General features: G+C 39.5%; 2 protein-coding genes across 4 annotated transcripts; both read right to left on the bottom strand.

Annotated features, from left to right (window-relative positions):
- Positions 1 to 6: 6 nt before the first annotated feature.
- On the bottom strand, positions 7 to 11,028 carry ZBTB34 (zinc finger and BTB domain containing 34). 3 transcript variants are annotated; one of them, XM_057382898.1, is made up of 3 exons: positions 5,096 to 10,769; positions 3,068 to 4,127; positions 7 to 2,785 (listed from the first exon to the last, which is right to left on the bottom strand). In XM_057382898.1, exons 1-3 carry the CDS (start codon positions 5,134 to 5,136, stop codon positions 2,606 to 2,608), a joined length of 1,281 nt encoding a protein of 426 aa, XP_057238881.1. In that variant the 5' UTR covers positions 5,137 to 10,769; the 3' UTR covers positions 7 to 2,605. The 3 variants fall into 3 exon arrangements, with proteins under 3 accessions (XP_057238881.1, XP_057238882.1, XP_057238880.1); XM_057382899.1 differs by lacking the exon at positions 5,096 to 10,769 and adding an exon at positions 10,937 to 11,028 and having other exon boundaries at positions 7 to 4,127; XM_057382897.1 differs by having other exon boundaries at positions 7 to 4,127; positions 5,096 to 10,766.
- An 806-nt stretch (positions 11,029 to 11,834) lies between these two features.
- On the bottom strand, positions 11,835 to 22,077 carry ZBTB43 (zinc finger and BTB domain containing 43). Its single transcript, XM_057382896.1, has 2 exons — positions 22,007 to 22,077; positions 11,835 to 20,643 (listed from the first exon to the last, which is right to left on the bottom strand). The coding sequence occupies exon 2, from the start codon at positions 20,618 to 20,620 to the stop codon at positions 19,226 to 19,228; it is 1,395 nt and encodes a 464-aa protein (XP_057238879.1). The 5' UTR covers positions 20,621 to 20,643; positions 22,007 to 22,077; the 3' UTR covers positions 11,835 to 19,225.
- Between the last annotated feature and the right edge of the window lie 200 nt (positions 22,078 to 22,277).

Here is a 22,277-nt window from a genome sequence, read left to right as displayed (position 1 = left end):
GATCATTCCTGCCCCGTTAACAGTCTGTTACAACCTTCTGAACCTGAACCTGGACAATCAATGCCATGTTGGTTTCTCCTTTGCTTTTGTCAGAGACAATTTTGGATAAGTCACTCTTTGGTAAACTCAAACMATTTTAATACATTTACAAATACAAAGAATTAGATTTAAATAATGTTAAGATTGTGACACAGAGAAATTCAAGAAATATAAAATTGGTACCCATATCCTGCTATCTTCAAATCATCCTTCCAGCGAAAAAGTCACACCAAAGGCACCACAGCACAGGTTCAAGATAAAGGGTTAAAAATAACTATACATTTCTTGGATTTTGCGTGTCTCAAACTTAATTTACCAAAACACACTTTTTGTGTTTAATTACCTAAAACRAATACGTAAGGAAAAGAAACAGTATCAAAAACGCCAACATGTTTTTAGATGGGTAAACATACAGACTACCTGCCCTAGACACAGACTATCCCTTCCCTTAATGGAAACAAAAGTTCTATTTTTGCTTCAATGAGAAAAACATCTCCCCACTCCCTGCCTCTTTAYTTAGGCAGTTTTAGGACCAAGAGGCAAACTATGTAGTCAATTTAACTGAAACTGCTCCAATGGACCAGGTGCGGGTTATACAGTAAATTTATGTTTGAGAGATTAATTCTTATTGCAGATRTCACAATATTAAGAACCAGAGTATTTAATAAAACTACTGCACAAATATGGCCCAGCTTCACAGAGGCCACAAAGTTTTACAAGATAGCAAATCTATCTTTTTTCTTTCCRGTAATTTGGAAAGAAGCTTCTATTTTTTAATTTTTTGGAGTTAAACAGCACATTCACAATGTATTTTCAGTATCAGCTAAACAAACATACGACCCAATAATATGAAATCTGTATTTTAAAGTATGTGATTAATTTAATGATTAATTCTGTTCATCAGGCAGAATTCAGGTAGAATGTTAAACAATATTGTGTTTGCCAGTCCATGCTCTTAAGGTTTCTTAAGCCATTGATGTCTTGTGGAATGGGGTTTTTTAGTTTGTTTTGGTTGGTTTGTGTAGGATGGGGGGGGGGCTTTTGTTTATCTATTGTTGGGGATWTTTTTCTTAACCATTATGATCATATTTCACATTTTATATATTATACTGACCTAAATTATGAAGTTAGCACCATATTAAAAACACATATTTGGTGGAACAAAAATATTTAGAGTATTTTTAAAGTTGTTGGTAGCTCCTTAAAGGAGAAAAAAAACACTGAAAAAAAACAGAGAAGCCATAGCAACTCTGTAATACTCACACATGAAATAACATATTGCTCAAAATTCCCGGAGAGTATTTGTTTTTCTATACAAAAAAAGTACAAATTCCAAGTGCTGGCATATCACTTGGAGATTTAAGTAGGAAGTCAATGTGCACCTGAAAACAGCTCTCTGTGAAGAGACCTATTAAAATACTGTTTGGAAATACTGTGGTTTAAACTCCATTTCTCTCATGTTTTAACTAACCATGAAGAGTGATGAAGTTAAGTTTAATTACCTGGTATGGTTCTACAGTACGAAATGAAGGTAGATTCTGAGGCCAGTAAAAACACATCTTAGACCACAATGCTACTTTTAGGTTTGCTAATATTTTTTTTCTCTTTTTTTTTCTTTTTTAACATATATATATATGTGTATATCTATATATATATAGATATATCTATCTCTATATATATAAAAAGGTCAGCACCACAGGTTGTCCAGCTTGCACCCTAGACAACCAACAAAATCCTTCAACAATTTAACCATAGTTTAATAGATTTATGGCATTTGGTTCACTTACGTTATAAAGCAAAGCTGTTAAAACAAGTTAATTCACTTTGCTTACTTTTGCACACCAAGTAATAGTTTAATAAAATGAAAACCAAACAACATTCGTTTAAAACCAAAACCATCCTCCCAAAGTCTGAAGTTCTAAACCCTAAGCAGAGAGGAGTCCTAGCAGTTGAAAGAGTGGCATACGCTATCAGCCTTGACATACTTTTACATTCACCTCAACCTGAATAGAGAAAGTGAAAGCATTTTATATATATAAAGCATATTTATATATATAAACAGACTCACTACCAAAACCAGTTAGCAAGAGTGAACGGATTTCATTGTGACACGAGAGGAATCAAAGCTGTGATATTCTCTCTCCCCACTGCTGTGTAACTCATTACCAGCAACAGGATTTAAGAAATAAAATRAAGGAAATTACAGCTTCTTTGAGCATTCAGCAGATCTGCCAATCTTACTCTAATATCTTTCTCCACTGTCATTTGTGTCTTGCCAGATCAATCAGCAGGGACACTTCAGTGGACTCTTCTTATCCTTTCCCCAGTACACTGTCTTTATATTCTGAGCATCTTCACATAAAAAAGCAAACCCCAAACAACTCAGCTTCCTTGGAAAACTAAGAATACTTATGTAGTCTTCTCCAGAAACCATTCCTAACTAATTTCCAGAAGATCACAAAAATTAAAAGGCTGTTACACTTGTACTGAAGATTATTAATAGAATAAAATACTTTAAAAATACATTAGTAATGTGCTTGTCCGTGTTGCAGTTAGATGTAATACTTTAATCAGATGTGTTAGACATTACATGAATTTCCATACTAGAATCCATGGCTTCAGAAGCTGAAGCATCATTATCTACTTTCTGTTCCACAAACGCTTCTGTTCTGTCTGGAGACTCAACCCTGCTCCTCACTTCTGTGACCCCGGGGTGATTTTTTCGCAAGTGCTGGTTTAGTGTACCCTGGAAAGGAAAACATTTTCCACAGATCTCACAGCGAAAGGGTTTGTCATCTGTGTGACCACGAATATGATACTCAAGTTGGTCCTTACGGGTATATTTCTTTCCACAAAACTTGCACACAAACGGAGTTATTCCCATGTGCAATCGCATGTGTCGATCAAGGCTCCCTTTCTGGTTGAAAGATTTCCCACAGTAAATACAAATTAGCCTCTCATTGTATGGATACCAATGACCTCTTGCATTTCTTTCCCGTGGACTATTTTCATATCCTGGATTACTCACCATGGACTCATTGTCAGCCCCTTGCACCAAGCCCTGGACATCACTATGCAAGTGGCCTGTAGGTACTCGTTTTTGGCGTGCACGACCCCCTCTGAAACAGCTCAGCATTGACCTTGAAGGACTTGTATTACTCAGGCTTCCCAAGGTTTCTGACACACCCGCAGCCTGTGATGAGGCATGGGTAAATGAATAAACATGCTGTAAGACAGACCCATAAGAACCAACATTTACTGCCACCACCTGCTCTCCATCCACCATTTCAGTGTGATATCCATCATCACCAAGAGAAGAGCTATCAGAGCAGCTTGGCCTGTCAGACTTTTCCATTTTAACTTTCACCTCTGCAATCTGACTTTCCCTTACTACCAGGTCTCCTTGCTCATGATCACCTTCAATCTGAATCTCATATTCAGAGATACTGCCGCTGCTTCCTCGGTCTGAATGCCCTTCTTCTTGGAGGCGACTACGAAGGGTTTTGCCTGGAGTAGTTTCCATCCGAAGATCGCTGCCTGCTGTGGACTGTCGCACCTGAGAGCAATAGGGAGGAGATATCTCAATAGGGTTGGCAAAGTAGCTGCTGTCTTTAACGCCATTGCGATTCTCTGAATTTTCTTCGGCACCAACAGTGACAGAATCAACATCACCAACACTGATCTTTGAATGAATACTCTCCAGTATCTGCGTGCACTTGTCAATGACGCACTGCATCTGTAGGAAGCTAGCTGCAGTCAGAAAACTGACAACGTCCTTCAGCTGCAAGGACATCCTTCCAGTGTAACAAAAAGAAAGCAACTGTTCAAAAACATTGGGGTTTTTAATAACTGATATAGATAGGCCACTCATGGTGCTTAATGCTGAATGGTCACGAAAATACGGAGAACTGGCAGCTAAGACAGCTTTATGGGCGCGGAACGGCTGACCCTGGATGTGCACGATTATGTCACAGAGTTTCCCTTGCAAACGGAGTTCGTTTAACTGGCTCAGAACAGTGTTGCTGTACTCGGGCACATCAAACTGAATGAAACTGCTGCTGTCCATTTCTACAGATGTAAAGAGTAATCTGAAAGAAAAATTAGAAGATTTACAACAGAGAATGAATACAGAGTTTTGCATTTCAAAAATAAATGCTAGCAAATGTAAAGTTAAATCACCACATTGATTGGTTAAAGGTGTGTTACAACAAAACATTTAGCATAAATACTTAATAAAAAGGCAGAATCTTAATCTATGCATTTTTTGCATTTCTATAATTTTAATATCCCTCCGCAACATTCACAACGCAGTTGCTCAGAATACATCACAGTCTCCCTGAGACAGTCTGTCCTCAAACAAACTTCGCATTTTCATTCCTGGGCAAGAAGTGCAGAACAATACTTCCACCCCTGCATAAGCACATCAATTTTATAGCCATAGGCAAAGTAAACACTTCAGAACCCTGAGTAGGTGTTTAAGCCAGATATTACAATTCTGCTTCCAGGGAACTGCATAGTTAAATTGCCCAAGAATGATTGTTGGAAGGTACTTTATATAAAGTTTGAAAAATCTCCGAAGGAAAAATCACAGGCAGGTGTGTATGTGTGCAGATTTGAAAGAAAAGTGTTGCAGCCATCCATGGACCTTCATTTTTTTAAAAAAAATTCTTCAGTGATTTAAATCTTTTTTTAAACAAACCATGATGTGAACTTTGTAGCTCATCTGACACAGCAGTGATTTCCTAGTTAGAATAACTTGACATTTAAATTCTAACCTAACTTAAAAGCCATGGGTACTCAAACACCAGGAAAGGACATTCAACGAGCCTTTAAAGAAATGTTTGGAGCTCCAAACAAAAGCTAAAAAAAAGCACTTTTCAGATTCCTACCGTAAAAAGCACACACACACACTTTCACCCTGAGAGTGTCTATCTGCAGCATTACCTTATATTTCCAAAACTGGGCACTTATCAAGTGCTCATGAACCGTCAGACTTTCATTGCTATTTTGGTTCTTATTAATACAGAAGTCTAAAGACGTAATATTTCCACCATACCTGCCTTTCCAATTGAACAAACAGATCTCAACATCATCCATTGACTTCGGATGCAGGAAGCATGCCCAATGTATCACAATATACTAGTGGATATTTTTTCTATTATGTTACCTGCTGTAATGGGACATATGAACAATTTAATTCAAATTATGAAAATTCAGGCACTCTAAAAAGAAAATCAACAGACATAAATAGGATAAAATGACTAAAAGGAAAAACTGGAGCTCTATCAGCTGATCCTCACTTAAAACATTCACAACCTTCACTTCCTTTCAGCAGACACAGGAAAGCTAGCTTCCTGACTGGACATTATGTCTGATTTAGGAAACTAGCAAAAACTCTCACAGAACATTCAAAATCAAATTGTCAGACTTTCTAAGCGTGTTCTTTAAGTTACCAGTTACCATTAAAATGGGCAAACTGGACTTCATTTGAGTTTTATAGCTAAGATGCAAAAGCAAGGTTAAAGACATTTTATAGGCTCTTATATCTGAGGTGGGAAATAACGAATGCAAGATGGTTACCAGAAATGATATGACTGCAGTAATCCATTCAGAGATGGCTTTGGTAGGACAGTTCTTTTATTCAACACACAAAGCTACACAACGATTCAGAGCTGTGAGCTGCTGTAAGTCAAAAACCAAACAGTACAACACACGAGGTATCCCAGCAGTGGGGTAGTTACAYGGCAAGATGAACCCTGCTTTTCCGAGCATCCCTGCCTGCTGTGCAGAGAACCACTATCCCATGGGCAAGACAGGAGTTCCAGCAGATGGATACATGTTTATGCTACAAATGAGTGTTTTAAGATGCTTACAAGAATCAGCAGGGAGGAGGGGATGCACCATCACAATCTGCCACCTTCACCCATGCCTGACAGGGCTGCAGGCTTCTTAGAAACCTTTAATTTGTGGGGCTTATTAGCTATGCACATCAGCAATTCCTGATTAACTTTCTCTTTGCTAAATGGTGTAAGAGCTTTTGTTGACTTGAAGTGACATGAATGAACAAGTTACCTGGGTCAGGGACTGTGTACAAACCAAAAGACCAGTCCCCAGCAGCAATAATTTGGCATTCCAGTCTAGGATGCACAGAAAGTTTGTCATATTTACAGAGTGGCCTTCCTCCTCCTAGGGCTCTTACTCAGCAAAATGGAGAATAACTTACTCCTGGAGAAAATATTAAAAGGTACTCTAAAGCACAAATTAACTTTGGACACATCCACTATATGCTCTGAATAAAAAAATTATCCCTGCATTTAACCAGTCATAATGAAACTTATACACATAATTCTTTAAAGAATTAGCACAGGTGAAGAAGAAAAGATAAAGCTTGGTCAGAAGTCCCATTCAGCACCTTCCATGGTATCTGGGAACCTGTGTTATTTAGACTCAGTATAGTCATACAAAACAATAGCTCCAAATTATGGCAGTTTTATTTGCAATATACAAACTCAAACATTGGAGGGTAGTCAATACAATTTTAGTTGGATTTGATCCTTTTGGGTCCCTTCCAACTCACAATATTCTGTGCTTCTGTAAACTCACAGAAACCTTAGGTACACTCATTGTTAAAAAGTAATGCATTTCGTCTTCTTTAGCTTTCACCCATGCCTGTGAGTCAGTGTAAAGTTAGGGTAAAGTCATGTAAAATTTCAGTCGGGGCACCTGTCTATGAATAGGTCCTCTCTTAACCTTTCCTCAAAAGTAGATCAAAATGCTTAAGGTTTTCAAGGGTATTATGTATCCAAGAAACTGGCTGAAGGCATAGGCCAAAACTGGAAACCAGGTTCTCGAAGTCCTAGCAAGGCTCTGTGTTGAGCCTCCCACCTATTTCTGTAAGAGAGGTGATCTAGTCATGCTCAAAAGAATCATATCAATTCTCTTTGCATCTGCATTGCATTTATTCTTTGGGGTTTCATACAGCAAATGCTGTAACCCACAAAATGGCTTTACTAGTACAGGATCACTGCCCTATGTCTTCAAACGAAAGTATTCATTGAAGTAACCTGTGAACATCAGAGTGATAGGCATTTAACATTTCTTGTTAGATTTAAAAAGAAACTTCCTTTCAAAATAATGTTCTATGAAAACCCTTATTTAATTAAAAAAACCAACAAAACAAGAATAGATGCTGACAAACCACATTAAGTATTTAATTTTACTGACATCATACAGTAACAGCGGAGAAGCATCGTATAACTATTACACGACGCTGTGTGTCTGCCAACATAGTATTAGTTTCCTCTTCTAAGTCTGCACCTGTTAAATTTCCTTCACTCACTGAAGTATGATTCACCATTCCCACAGCCAGATGAATGACAGTCATTTTAACTCACACAAAGGTGTGAGAAAAGATCCCCTGCATTTTCTTCAATTAGCTCAGCAACAAGTAATCCCTGGGAAAAAATCACATTACAAACCATTACTGTTGTAGCACCTCTGAAAACAGAAATACATAGAAAAGCTAGGATGGTCATAGTGAAAATTAAGACAAAAGCAAAACAAAACACTTCATGAYACCAAAACGCCTCTAGCAGAAAACAAATGACAGGACAAGAGGAAATAACCTCAACCTGCGCCAAGGAAGATTCAGGTTAGAAATCAGGAAGACTTTCTTCACTGAAAAAGTTGTTAAGCATTGGAAGGGGCTGCCCAGGGAGGCGGTGGAGTCCCCATCCTTGAAGGTGTTAAAGARATTTSGATGTGGCACTCAGTGCTCTGGAACGGGTGACGAGGTAGTGATCAGTTAAAGACTGGACTCAACTGGACTCTTGGAGGTTTTTTCCAACTTAAAGTGATTCTGTGATACTCCTTCCACACATTACTGCTCAGAATACACAGAAAAGGCAAAAAATTAATCAGGTATTTATGTAAATTAGTACACTCCTCGCTGGCATCTTGTAGGAGGTAGTATCTACACCACCTGGGCCAGAACTCAAAGACATCACTGCAAAAATGTATCATCATTCAAGAAAATCTTATCCTAGGAATGTAACCTTATCAGCTGTGATCATGGAAGTTTTTGTGAAAAAATCATCATTCTTACTCCTTTCAAACTGCATTTGCATTAGTCTTCAGATTTACAGCAGTCTCTACTAATTAACAGTAGCTGTATCAAAATATGACATCAAGTATGTCACAGGCTAGAGAGGTCTCTAAGACACTCTTGAAATAATCTGTGAAAATAGGGAATAGACTGATCACATAATATTTTACCAGCTTATACCTCTCATAACAGTAAAGTATTAATTATCCTTTAAAAGTCAACATTCTGTGCCCTTGGATGGCCTTCAACAACATACCACACAGCCCTGCTGCTGAACCGAAATTCCAACCCCAAAGCAGGGTAAGCCATGCCACTGCCAAAAACCAAGAGTTTAATTCTGCAGCATTTAAAAATCCCCAAAAAAGGGTAAAAAACTCACATAATCTCCCAACAACTAAGATAATTTTTAAGTACGACAAACTTACAATACAAGCAGCACTATGCAAATATGCAGAAATGGTTTTTGCATTAATTTTTCACTTCATCCAAAGTGTCCATTGGAATCAAAGAAAATACAGGCAGTTTGCCCAAATGACATGTAGGAAAGCACACAACAAAAGGTGCATGTGGCACATGATACATTGGAAAATAGCCTTGAAAGTCAGTCTGCTTCATTTCTGGTTTAGATTACAATACAGAATCTGTTAGAGAGGTGAAAACAACATAACAATTTAAAATTTCATTACTTTATCTCATAAAAATGCAGTAAATGCCCAGTTTCCTCAGAGTTAATACAGGTTGAAATGTAGTTACTGGAAAACTAAGCTCTTGCACTCATGCCTTGGCAGGTATCAAAACACTCCAGTGCAAATCATCATTCCTTCTCTGCAGCCAAACAGGCCACGCTCTACCCAAAGTATTGACCACCTGCAATGAAAGATCCAGCAAAGCTCCTGCATGGCAGGTGCATATTCTGGCAGTGCTGTGGGACACAACCTCACTAACTGCTTGGGAGCACAACACTAACCCCTGACACTCAGTCCAATAAAGCTTCACTAACTCAGACTTTTGTCTAACAAAAATTAAAAATTATTTATTTTTATCTTACCTAGATTCACAACATGACAAACAGAAAATCACTACAAAGAGTGGATGATTTTAGCATCAAAATAAAATGAATTTATTTAGAGGTATATACATATAGGCACATGCATATATACACATATGCCAAGACCAGTAATGCTACAAACTTATTCTCAGTGGTTAGCGTGGTGCAGCAGAGAAACTGTTGAAATGGCATATTTAGCATTTTATAGAAAAAAAAAGGAGCCTCTTATTTGAGCAAATAGCTAAAGAAAGCAGATATGAAACTGAAGTCCAAAGGCCACCTTTATCCTTTATTCTCTTAACTATCTTCCTCACAAGTGCTTGCCTGTGTGGAAGTGATTGAAAGAGCAAAATGAAACAACTATCAACGCATAATAAGTTTCACCTAACAATAAGGAACCTTAACAGAAATAATCTCTAAATCTTGACTCTACAAATTACTACAAAAGTAGTTTCAGGTACGTAGTTATTTCTGAATGCAAAAACAAAAAAAAAAAGTTACTAGGAGGCAAACTGGAGATAAGCCAAAATCAAAAGGCGCCTGTGTGTCTTTGATTCCAGTATCAATAGAAGTATTGTACCATATAAAYGAAACGAAGGGGCATGTTGATGATACATACACTTCAAATAAGCAAGATCTTACAAGTAATGATCAAAAACTTTTACTTTGTGCACACATTTCACAATATCCCCATTAAGTAATGCTAAACAGCCACGTTTTCTGAATATTTGACAACTTTGAAATATCACCATCATTATAAAAATACTCCAGCTTGTACTTTGAGACTCAGGATATACATACAGCCAGAACTTTCACAAGAGGGAAGAGGGCTCTTGAACCTTCGGCTATTACAATACTATTTACAACCAAGGTAATAATTCATCAGTATTGTGCACTTTAATCCACCCATTTTTAATTTTTTAAAAAACAGTAGTCACTCTTCATCAAATTGTTAACTTCTTGGCTCTGATGTTTAAGCAATGAAGTGACTATGTTCTCTATATATCAGCAACATCTTTTGTAGTAGATTTACAATAGCTGCGAAGAGTAGATTTTCATTATATTTTCCCGGCTCATTACTTGGGACAAATGAAACTCTTTGGAGCTGTCTCTGGATAGGCAATGAAGCACAGGCGCATCCTGATCCAGATGTTGAGGATTCAGTAACGTGTAACAACTGCAGTGCAGCTAATCCTACATCACTTTGTTTTCCCTGGAAAACCAGGCTCACCTGTATTAATGTTTCTGAGACTATTCTGGTTTGTTCTAAATTAACTCTCAACTCTGATCTACTCTACACCAAATCCAATTCTGCTTGCCGTGCACAACTGCAGGGATTTTAAAAGACCCTCGTATTACAGAGATTAGGGTTTCACTAGAACTTCCACCTTCTCTGACGGAACAGCAGCCACAGAGTCCCCCAACTCCCGGCAATGAACAAGCCCCGAATGGGGCCAGGTTCGCTCCGCCCCAGTCCGCCGTGTCGGGAATTGTACGCCTCGCTCGGGTTAAGAGCAGAGCCCTCCCCGCCCGCCAGCACGGCCCCGGAGCCGCGGGCTCGGGTTACGCGACAGCTCCSGGCGAGGCACGGCCGGGCCAGGGCGGACAGGACGGAGCCGCTGCTGCCGCTCCGGGCAGCCCAGCCGAGGCACGGGCCGCGGTCACCGCCCCGCGGGGCCCCTCAGGCGCCGGGTCCCGGTCCCGAGCACGGCCCGTCCCACCCGGCAGCGCCCGGCGCCGCTCACCTGCGGCTGTCGGGGGCTCTCACATGGCGGATCCCGGCCAGCCCGGCCCGCTCCCGCTTCCCGCCCGCTCCCGCAGCCACTCGCACCCGGAACTGATTCCGCCGCCGCCGTTCCGCTTCCTGCTGACGCCCCGGCAGCGGGCGGTGCCCCGGGCCGGCCCCGAACCCGCCCCGCTCGGGCGCGGAGCCCCGGCGCTCCCCGGGCCGGCCCCGAACCCGCCCCGCTCGGGCGCGGAGCCCCGGCGCTCCCCGGGCCGGCCCCGAACCCGCCCCGCTCGGGCGCGGAGCCCCGGCGCTCCCCGGGCCGGGCTCCAGCGGGGCAGGGCGGCGGATGGGAGCGCTGGCTGGAGCCGCTGCGTGCGCGGGCTGAGCTCTCCCCAGAACTCTCCTGGTGCCCAGCTCCACAAGAGAACGCSCACTCGGAGCCGTACTCCGTTCTCGCAGATGAAGTGAGGGAGGACATCCCCCACTCCAGGCGTGAATTACCACCTTTCTTGAGCAAAGAATTTAAATGTTTACCTGTGTTACACTGGCTTTGCAAATCACAAAAATCGCTTCAGCAACTGCACAGAATTCTTTTTTAAAATTATCTTGCATATGCCTTTAGGTCAGGTAGTGCAACAATTCCGTTTACGAACCAGACATTTCATGTACTACTTGATCAAGAAGCAACTGGTAGCAGTAGGTCCTCCTTGGATACCCACCTAGTCTAACTGGACACCTCATTCTGTCTTCTGGAGACAAGTCTTTCTGTCTCTATAAAACATGGAACAAGGCTCTTCATACATTAGACACTGAATGCTGCTGCACAGACGAAGTAGCAGCCTGGGAAGTATCCTGGCCAGGGCACAAATAACGCTTAAAGAACACACGAAGAGTTTGYATTCGTTTACTCAGATAAAAGAAACCCAAACAACTAACTCTGAACAGGAAGAAAACTTAGGGCTTATTCTTATGTGTTCAGTAAATGTAACCAAAATAGAAAATTTTCCGTACCATATTCCATTTGAATTTACTGAAGACTGAGTGTGTTACACAAATACTGACTTCTCAAGCTATTAGCTGAATATGCTTTCAATGAGCTCAATTTTTTGCTTAGGTAGCAAGCAGCAGCTGGGATGGATCCACAAGGACTGAGCAGATGGAGGCTGGACAAAGTCAAGTGGTTCAGTATCAGCACCGAAATTTAGTCAGGGAGAGAAGGAATCCTCACAGGAACATCCTTTTAATATTTTTTGCAGGATGCAATTTCTTTCATACTTAAGAGTCTGTTATCTGTACCTACTTCATATGTACCAAGAGGCCTCTGGGACATTCAGTTGCTCCACCTATTAAGTGAATATTCTGGAATTTTCCTGTCAGCMTGTACATTATGTATTGTAACTTCTGAGATTACCATTCTGCAAAAAACATTTAAAACAAAACCTGTTTGATAAATTTGAATTAGTATGGAAGCCAATTACCTAATGCAGCAAAGAAATGTGTCCAGTATCACAAATTCATAAAACTTACTGTGTCAAAAATCAAGTTTTAGTTTAGTGTTTTCTTAGATAGACTGGCATATTCTCATTATTTCAAAAAGACACATTACTAGATACTCTTTTTCTTTATATATTTAATAAAGTTATATATCAACAACTTTTGGATTTGTACTTTTTGAGCACTTAGTTTGGCAAAGTGAAATATTAAATACTAGTACTAGACATGCATTCCTTTCATTCAAGCTTAAGAAAACATTTACGAAGTTAACAGATAACATTTATTAAAACATGTTATACAAAAAAAGGGGCATGGGACTCTTCTATAAGAAGAAAATATTGAACAGTAACATTAAATTAAAACCATGCTGTACAATTAGAACAGCAATATTTATAGACAAAACTATCCAACCTCTGCAATACAGGCATAACATCTCACAAAATATCAAGATATGCAAATTTACTATTATAAATGACTTGTTTAGAATAAAAACTTATAGCTCATTAAGGAAGATTCACTTGAATTGCATAAACAGTTACATTTCTGAAAGAAATACGGAATCCCATGAATAACAAAAAAAGGAGCAGCTATCAACACAAACAGGCTTCAAGCAAAAATCCGAACTTGCAATTTAATCACATAAAAAATATACCATTTTCTTTTCCAGCATCTTTCCCATGGGCACTGACTGTTTACACCTATTAGGTAAAGAAGCCAAGCTATCCAATGAAGCATTTAAAAGACAAAAAAAACAACKTTCCATTGTTGCTTTGAGAAAGGTCCTAATTATGTTACAGCAAAACACTCAATATACTGCTGTAGGCTCTCGTAATTCAGACAGGTCACCTTGTTGGCACCCAGGCAGAAGTACTGAGATTACAAACCTGATGTGCCTCCATTCTTTCAGGCTCAATAATACTGGAATGCTCCATACATCAGCCTTTGATCACCTGCCTTGCTTATGATACAGGATGGTTCCTCAGCCTCAGACACACTTCAGATGAAAAAAGCTGTGACCAAAAACTGTACTGACAATACCTTCGAGGGTCTACCTACTCACCCATMAACAAGTAAAGTTTAAAAAATGAAGAAACAAAAAAGAACTCCACAAACCAACATTGATGTGAAATAAGTGTGTGTGTGAAATAGGAACCTTCTTCTTCAAAAAGGGTCTGATAACCTAAGCAGATTTTAACCCTGCTAAGAGTTGAATTTTTCAGAATGACAGTTACACAGACTTCATGGCAATTAACATCTTAGTTACAAAATGGAATGAAAAGGAACTTAAGCTGCAGTATCATTAGGTCTTCTTACCACTGCTAGGATAATGAATGGCTTCAAAGCAGCAGGAAAGTCTGAAAGCCACCTGGGTATACAATATTGCTGGCTTTCAGGAGACACACACTTTACTACAGCCAACAACCACATCATCAAAGGTAATGAAGCACAAGGAAAGATTAACAAAATTCATCATTCATGTCCTGGTTTTACTCAGTCCAGTTTTTGGCAGTGGGGGGATAGGACCAAGAAACCACTAAGATGGCTCCTTTGACAAACTTCTAGAAGCTTTCTTCGTCTCCAGCAAACGGAGCCCTGCCCCCTGTGTTTTAGAGCCAATCCATTGTGGCTCTGAGGGTGATGGACAGGCTGCTCATCAGGCCTGGGCCAATTGCACAGGTTGGTTACACCTCTGTGACGACCTATGGTCTTGTACTTGAGAAGAATTCAAAACAAGATAAGAGTGTGTCCGCCATGTAGTTTTTAGGTTGTTAGTATTTAGTTTTAGTATCATGCACCGGGGGAGGACAGAGCAGGAGAGTGAGGAGATGTAAGAAAAAAAATGGAGACCCAAGATCACAGGAGAAGATGGGATGGGTTGCTGTGGTGCTCAAATATGGAGGAAGCAAGCTGTTCTCGAAAGGACTATTTCTTCAGTGGGAGACCTGTATAGAAAAGAGAGCGACCTTGCTCTGAGAAAAAAATCTGGCCTTTTGAGGACTGGACTGATCAAAAGCCAAAAAGGGGGAAGAGGCTTGCCCCCCCCCCACCCCCATGTCGGAAGTGAGTTGAACTCAGAAGAAGCTGTGTTCTGCCAGATTTGTGATAGTGGCTTTATGCCGCTGAAATAACACAGTCGGCCTTGGAGAACTGTCTTTCCTTTCTCCCACAAGGTAAAGAAAAGAATCCCATGCCATCAGCAGTAATATTGAAAGGGACTGTTTCTTGGGAAAAGACTTTCCACAGCTAGGAGCTGTAAGAACGCTTCTCCTATGATGCTGACGATAACCATAATGAGTAGTTTGATCTATGTTAGACTTTCATTCCTGCCCCCCTTTGTATGTGGGAARRCATGGGGGTTTGGAGAGGGACGACATGAGAAAGAGAGAGGTCCCTGGAAAGAAAAACACATGTCTTACAATGTCTGCTTTTTTTCCTCTCCTTGTAAATTTTTCCCTATCTTTGTTCCCCTCCCYGGTGCAGTAGTATTCTTAGTAGTTTTTAGTAATAAATCTATTTTGCAACTTAAGTTATTCAGCCTGACTAACCATTTTCTGGAGCATATACATATCTTTGTCTCAATTACGTTATGTTATCTGAAAGCCATAAATTTTCGTGTTAATTGGGCTTTTGCTCTCCCTTCTTCCTCTCCGGKGGGGGGGAGGGAACGTYGTTGGGTGCTTTTGGCCCAGTTCAAGCCCCGACAATATGCAATCATTATATATATATCTATATGGATTGCTTCCCTCCTCCCCACAAACAAATGATTTTTTGTACCTTGAACAAGACCACTCCACTGGCAAAGATTAGAAGCTTGACAGAAGCTGCGCGTCTGTGYATCTTGGCTTGCTACGTTCACCTACACTGGCCACCACTGGCAGGGAGTGCAGGAGTGACGCGTGGCCAGAGCTTTTGAGCTGCCCTGTGCTAGTCAAAACAAGTTCAGCCTGCAGAAAAAAATGGAGGTGAACAATCTACTGCAAGCCAAAATCTCAACCAGAGGTGCATATAATGCTTCTGCTTACACATACTTAAGGAAGAGAGGCAGCTGCTAGCAAGAGCTGCAGGGAGACACATGGAGAAGATAGTCCTGGGTACATGTGGAGAAACTGAAGAGCCGTTCTTGGGGAAACACCTGAAGAAGTCACTGAGAACACGTAGAGACATACTTACAGAAGGACACATTCTCTACTTGAGGAGATTCACTTCTAAGAGGACTTTGGCCTACAGCTAAGCCCTGCCAGAGCAGGTACACCTCTAAAAATGACTGAGTTGCACAGGAGAACCAAGCTGGAACAGACACATCCCTGAAGGGACTGTGGCCTGGTGCCACCGTGAATAGTGACACTGACCAGCCCAGAGGACACCCACTAAGAAATGAAAGCATCAGACAAGAAAGTGTGCATATGAGCCCAACCTCCTGTGTGAACTGTCATCTTACTAAAGGAAATGGAAAGAGCTGGATGCAACTCTTGGTGAAAGCAAGGGAAACTGATACTACAAAGGCAGGGAGGTGTTGGACTTAAGCTGAGCCTGAGGAAGATGGTTTAAGTAATTTTTCATCTTTGCCCCCACTACCTGAAATGCTGATTAGAAGTTTGACAAAGGGCAGTAAACTGAATTCAAGAGAAACACCACAAGACAACTGTTTCACCTGTGACATGCAAAAGAAAGAATTCTAGACATGTATCTCAAGCTGCCCTTAAATCATCAGTCCTCTCAACCTAATCTCATGACAATCAGATCAGTATTTTCCTGCAATCAATTGGTTTCATGTAAATGAACAGCAGAAAGCTAAAAGCTATAAAATCAGTGGAGCAACATTTGTTGACTTTCAAGACAATGCCATAATACGGGGTAAAACAGCAATAGGCAAATACTAAAATGTTACTATTCATGCTAAGTCATTAAAAAAAGGACATGGTTCTAGAATTTGATCTACTGAACCTGTTATAAAACCTTTAAAGTGTCTCTCGCAGTACATTTGATTTTAAAGCTTTGTTTCAAAGTAATCTAACTGCAAATAGAAGTAATGTTAAACCTTGAAATATCCCATATAAAAGTCATTCCAAGCTGGTAAAAGAAACAGTTTTGCTGGCAGCTCTGTAGGATGGTCTGGGTTCAGCTGGGTTTTTTTGACCATAGTTTTCAGACCAGTGTTTCTGTCCAGCCTTTTTTATGGTTAAACAGGAAGAGGCACCCTTAACTTTTTTTATGTAAAACTAAAGTGACAATTGGAAGGGGTCTGAGAACTAATGTAATATACAATATCGTTCTTGAAATGAGTCATCCTGGATGTGTTCTAGGCGAGGCTGGATGGGGCTCTGAGCAACCTGGCCTGGTTGAAGATGTCCATGCCCATGGCAGGGGGAGTGGAAGCAGATAAACTTTGAAATCTCCTTCCAACCCAAACCATTCTATGATCCTAATACCTTCCTTTAAATGTGATGATGGTACTTGCAGAAATGACACCATGTATGTGGTAAGAACTTGGAGAATGGAAAAATAGGGCCACCAAGTGCAAAAACCCTTTCCTCTACCACCATGTAAACAGGCAAGCATGTAGTATTTTTTAGTATTAAAAAAAGACAGTGTTAGCAGTGTGCAAACAAACCATACAGTGAATATAATTTCTAAGGTTAAAAAACATACCTATAAAGTTGAATGGTTTGGTTTTTTGTTGATGATTTTTTTTGTTCTTGTTTAAATACAAAGTGCTTCTATACATTAAGCAGTTTACAGTGTTAGTGAGCAAAATCCCTGTTTCAGTACCTTGATCATGAAGGTTAGACATGGCCACCATGGTATCTGTAGAGTTCAACTAAGTGCTAAGAAAAGGAACTCTGTGGTGCTGACCATTCAGGCCCATTGCCAGCAATGGGTTCACTCTACTTGGGAACATTTGTTTTAACAAAATTCCATATGAAAAAAATATTTGAAGCATTAGAAGATTAGTAATTAAGAGCCTCTTTAAAAAGAAAAAGTTTGTAAGTAGAATGCGGGTAAAGAAATTACAGTAATTACAGCTCACTGAGTACAAAACACTCAGCTGGCAGCAGACATTCATTTTCAGGATACAGCTCAGTTGTATCTTAAGACAATTTGTAACTGGGAGTTCAAAAAAGACTCTGGAGTGTAATAATCTTTGTGTGGTTTTGCTTTGCCATACAGGGTCATCTATTTCAGTACACTATCCTGCATACAGGAGTGCCTAATACAAAAACTGGGGCCAGACAGGCTTAGGCCTTTAATGCTGGTTAACTTTTTCCCCATGTGAACAGCATTGTACTTGGATATCACCTCTTTCTATTGTATTCTATGCATGTTTTAAAGGCTCTTTCCTTTTAATATTTCAGTAAGAAACTGAGAAACTTTTGCTTTTGCTTGCTAGGAAGCAATTGCTGTCGCATTGGACTACATTAAGTTTCAACCCCAAAACCCTGTTGTCACCTTTACAACTGATGCCTTTACTCTACCTGCAGAGCTGGCAGCATCTCAGAACTATACACACTCCTCCATCTATCTCCATGAATGAGAGCCCCACACATAGATCCTCATCCTAAAAAAAAAAGTGTCATTTTGCCAGCAAAAATCCCAATCTCAGACGTAAGCATGGTACCATTAAAAGATCCGAATCACATACTTCCTACTTCTTTCCACAAGCAACTTCATTTGAGGAAGTAAACAACTCTGCTTGTGATTACCAGTCACAGTAGTTCAGTACCAAGAATCTCTATTATAGTTCTTACTATTCAAAGAATTGAAAGTATAAATACCTATCAATGACTACATAATATTCCTAAAACAGGTTTCTAGAACTAGGAAGAAGTTCTCAAAGTTTTTGTACCAATAACAAGTCAGTTCATTATTCCAGAGTTTGGTACTTGCTACTGTAGTAAGCCACAAGAATTTGAACAGAAATCTACAGTTTAAGTATTTGATTATTTTGACTAAGCTCCAAATGTTACAGCTCACTTTTTGTTGTTTTTTTTTTTTTCAAATAAGACATACTTATTACACACACTTCTAAAAGCTCTCATGATGTAGTAATTAAAATCTAATGAAGTTGAGTTGAATAGCATTAGACCCTAAAGGAGCAAGAATAAAGTATACTTAATACATATTGAAGTTTATATAGTGATATAGCGATAAAAGTGTGTTACAGACTCTAAACAGAAATCAGCATTACAGACTCTAAATAGAAATCAGCACAAAATTAGAATTTGTTTTACTGTAGATTAAAAAACCAGAAAAGGGATAAAGGAAAGCCAAACCACCTTTACCACTGCCTTTCATTAAGCACTACAACAGAGGCTACTGAATGATGCACACTACCTAATGATGCATGTAAAGTATGTTGGCAGTCTTCAGCTTGAGCTGGAATTCTAATTTTTCTTTCTTTAAAATGTGAATTATATAACCCAATTTGGTCATCTTAGTTTTCTTTTCCAGTAGCAGTAGTACTACCTGAATTCCTGGTTCATCTAAGTATTTTCAGGATTTTTGTCAATTTAGTGCTGAGTTTTACTGTGAATTTAGATGACCTAGAAATACAAGACAGCTTCTAAATACTGCTGTGATTACTATGAACGTCAGATCTCATTTTGCAGGCACCTTTCAGATTAACCACACGCACTTCACACACTGAACACCTGAAGTAATAATGTGGAAAGCAAAATAAGCTTGATCTGTTTATAGCAGTCGACTCATTAAAACTTGTTTTTTTGAGAATGTACAATAGCAAGTACCAGACATTATTTGCATAATTAGTTTATTTTTCTCACTTAACTAAACAAATATAAGCACTAATGTCTTAGTTCATCTCAGTAGTACTCTGCTCAGCTTTAGAAGCCTGATAGGACTTGGTACAAGAGGTCACATGCCGATGAAAGCTGTCCCGCCACATAAATCTTTTCCCACAAATGTTACACTCATACGGTTTTATGCCTGTATGAATTTTCATATGGCCTACAAGATGGTGTTTCATTTTGAATTTCTTACCACAGACACCACAGCCATAAGGTCGAAGACCAAGGTGCATACTCATATGCCGATCTCTCTGACTTTTGTGTGTAAAGCTTTTTCCACACTGACAAGGATAGAGCTTATCGGCATGGGAAAACCCAGTGAGAGAGGTTTCTTCTTTAATTCCGGCAGCCATATCAATGCTTTCACCATAGCCTGCTGCCATCATAAGATCCTGTCTGTGAGCACTTAAATTTCCATCTGCCCTTTCACCAGAAAATTCTTCCATAGACGAGCCATAGAAGTCAACTTGTTCATCATAATTACTTTCATCTGCATGTTCATCAAATTCTGCTTCCATCTTTTTGTCACCTATGTGAAAATCTTCAACACCTGAAGACTGGATCGAGTGATCAGCCTGCATGGCATTCATTGATTCAGAAACTTGGTGTTCATCATAAGGATTATCAACGCCTTCACAGTCTTGTTCAAACCTTTCTGGTTTCACATGGATCCACCGCTTGTGAGACATGATGCTGGGTTTGCTGTACATTGGTCTGGCATACTGGTACTCTGCACTATCACTAGTTCCTTCTTCTCCATCCTGACTGGTCATTCCAGTGCTAAGTCTATCATGTTCTGTTGAAGAGTTGCTGGGAAGGTACTCATGTTCTGTCAGCTGACACGACAGTTCATCTTTAGAGCTCTCTTCTTCATTTTCACCATCCCTTAGTTCCTGCACTTTGTGGAATTCTGTCTGTCCTCCAGAGCCAAGTTCAAAGGTTTCAACAAGGCCATTATAGCTACTACTGCTTGGGGACTGATGGTCACTGCCATGATTCATCTTCTGACACAGAACTGTTGGGTTCCCCTCAAGCACTTCAGTGCACTTATCCACTACATGCCACATCTGCAGGAAGCTTGCTGCTGTCAGGTAACTAACAATTTCTGGTGCAGGCATTACCAGCCGGCCTGTATAGGTAGACAGAAGAATGTTTTCAAATACTCTGGGATTCATCACATCAGGCAGGACTATTCGCCTGCTGTTTTTCAGGAGAACCTGATCACAGAAGTAAGGTGAACTAGCTGCTAGAACAGCTTTATGGGCTCTGAAGAGATGGCCCTGAACCACAATGGACACATCACATAATTGCCCTTGCTGGCGCTGTTGGTTTAACTTCTGCAAAATGGTGCTAGAAAAATCTGGAAATTCCACTCGAAAGGAGCTTGATCCAGACTCCATTTCATTACAAATTTAATGTTTTGCTGTAAGGAAAAAAAAAATTAAAAATTCTGCTTAGTCAAGTATTGACCTTTCCATTTCCTTCTACGCTTTTTTCTTTAACAGATTCACATGGAACTCAACATGTTTTCTGGAATCTTTTGCCACTGCTGTATTTCTCTCACGCCACCTCATTTCTCTCTTCTGAAAGCCATACTAAGGCTATAAATTGCTATGCCAGCATATTTTGTTGTGTTTCTTGTCTCCAAGAGGACTCATCAACGACAGCAGGAGCTACAAAYACCAAGTTACCCAGTTGGGATAGACTAAGCGTTTCAAATGTGCATTTAGGATAATGAAAACTGTTATTTAGTGAAATTATACAGTAGAGTTCTAACTCCCAGGATGTCCCAGAGTTTGTACCAGCATATGAAAGATTCTGTATTTCAAATGCCAGCAAAATAATCTCATTGATCCTCCAATAAACACTGATTTTACTCATGAAATATTTAACTTTGAAGAGTTTTCAAAAGCAACTGTATCAACTCAAGAATGACATTGGAAGCACAGGCAGAACCCCACTAAGAATGAAGCTTATGACCCCTCTCATGCATTTCCCTATTGTTTTATTAACTCGAAGCTGGAACTGCAACAGCATGTACAGTTTTAATTCCAAGCTTATTGAGATATTATTACAACATTCCTTTTAGGAAAATCATACAGAATTTAAAATATCAATCAAGAAATTGATACGTCTGAGGCACAGAATTTTTCCTGCCTGTATCCGGTGTATTTGTAACATTAACAATTACATGCCAGAACTTCAGATAAGAACCCCCAGATTTTCACATCTGTATTCCCACATCAGATGTCTTAGTACAAAGTTAACAGCCCTTTAAGTAATAAAACAACTTTATAAAATGCACACTTGAAATTGTAAATTGAATTTTAGATAAATTTGCACATTATTGTAATTAGAAATTAGAGAAATGTAAGTGCAACTATGAAAGACCGACATTAGCTGCTCAAATAAGTTAAACTTGTACAATTTTTCAATTTGATCATGAGTAAACTGAATGCAATGGGATTCTTGAAGAGCCATGGAGCAGCAAATGGATTCCTTTGTCAAGTTCCATGAAGTTATCACCCACATAATTGCAGAAGATCAACTTTAAATTTACTATCTTTGGCACTCCTCAGGTTTTTTCTCTCAAAGCACCAACTCTCTTCAGAAAGGAATTAGCTACCAATACTTAGCCAATGAGCAATGCAATATTGCACCTGCCAGTTTAACTGTTAATTTTTTTACCATTTTACTTAAAGCAATTTGACATCATTAAAGTATTTCAAGTTACCTTATACTTTGTGTACATTATGTCTATTTTTTATACAGATGCAGTTCCTTACCTTCCTTCAGCATATTCTCAGATTTAAGACTTTATTTTTCAGTATGTGCCTGCAAAAAAAAATAAGCCTTTAGAAGATGCTCAACTGAAATTCAAAGACAGCCACCTATAGAATTTATATACAATTATTGGTAATTTAAACTGTCATTTTTCAGCAACGACTCAGCATGTCACTACAAAAACATTTCCAAGCGATAGCAGACTTTTATGGATTTTAAGTTCTCATGAAGACAAAATGTAAGTAAAGTATTTTCAATTAGCAAAGCCATACA

This window comes from Malurus melanocephalus, unplaced genomic scaffold (genome assembly GCF_030028575.1).
Source record: "Malurus melanocephalus ecotype Western Australia unplaced genomic scaffold, MMel_1.1 scaffold_592, whole genome shotgun sequence".
NCBI lineage: Eukaryota > Metazoa > Chordata > Aves > Passeriformes > Maluridae > Malurus > Malurus melanocephalus.
The sequence above is the reverse complement of the archived record's forward strand: the minus strand, read 5'-3'. Positions and strand labels throughout refer to the sequence as shown.

Coding starts and splice junctions, on each gene's coding strand:
- ZBTB34 (XM_057382897.1), bottom strand. CDS start 5,136: ATGGATGATGTTGAGATCTGTTTGTTCAATTGGAAAGGCAG. Junction 4,128..5,095: donor TTGTTCAATTGGAAAGGCAG/GTATGGTGGAAA, acceptor TTTTTCTTTCAG/ATTACTCTTTACATCTGTAG.
- ZBTB43 (XM_057382896.1), bottom strand. CDS start 20,620: ATGGAGTCTGGATCAAGCTCCTTTCGAGTGGAATTTCCAGATTTTTCT.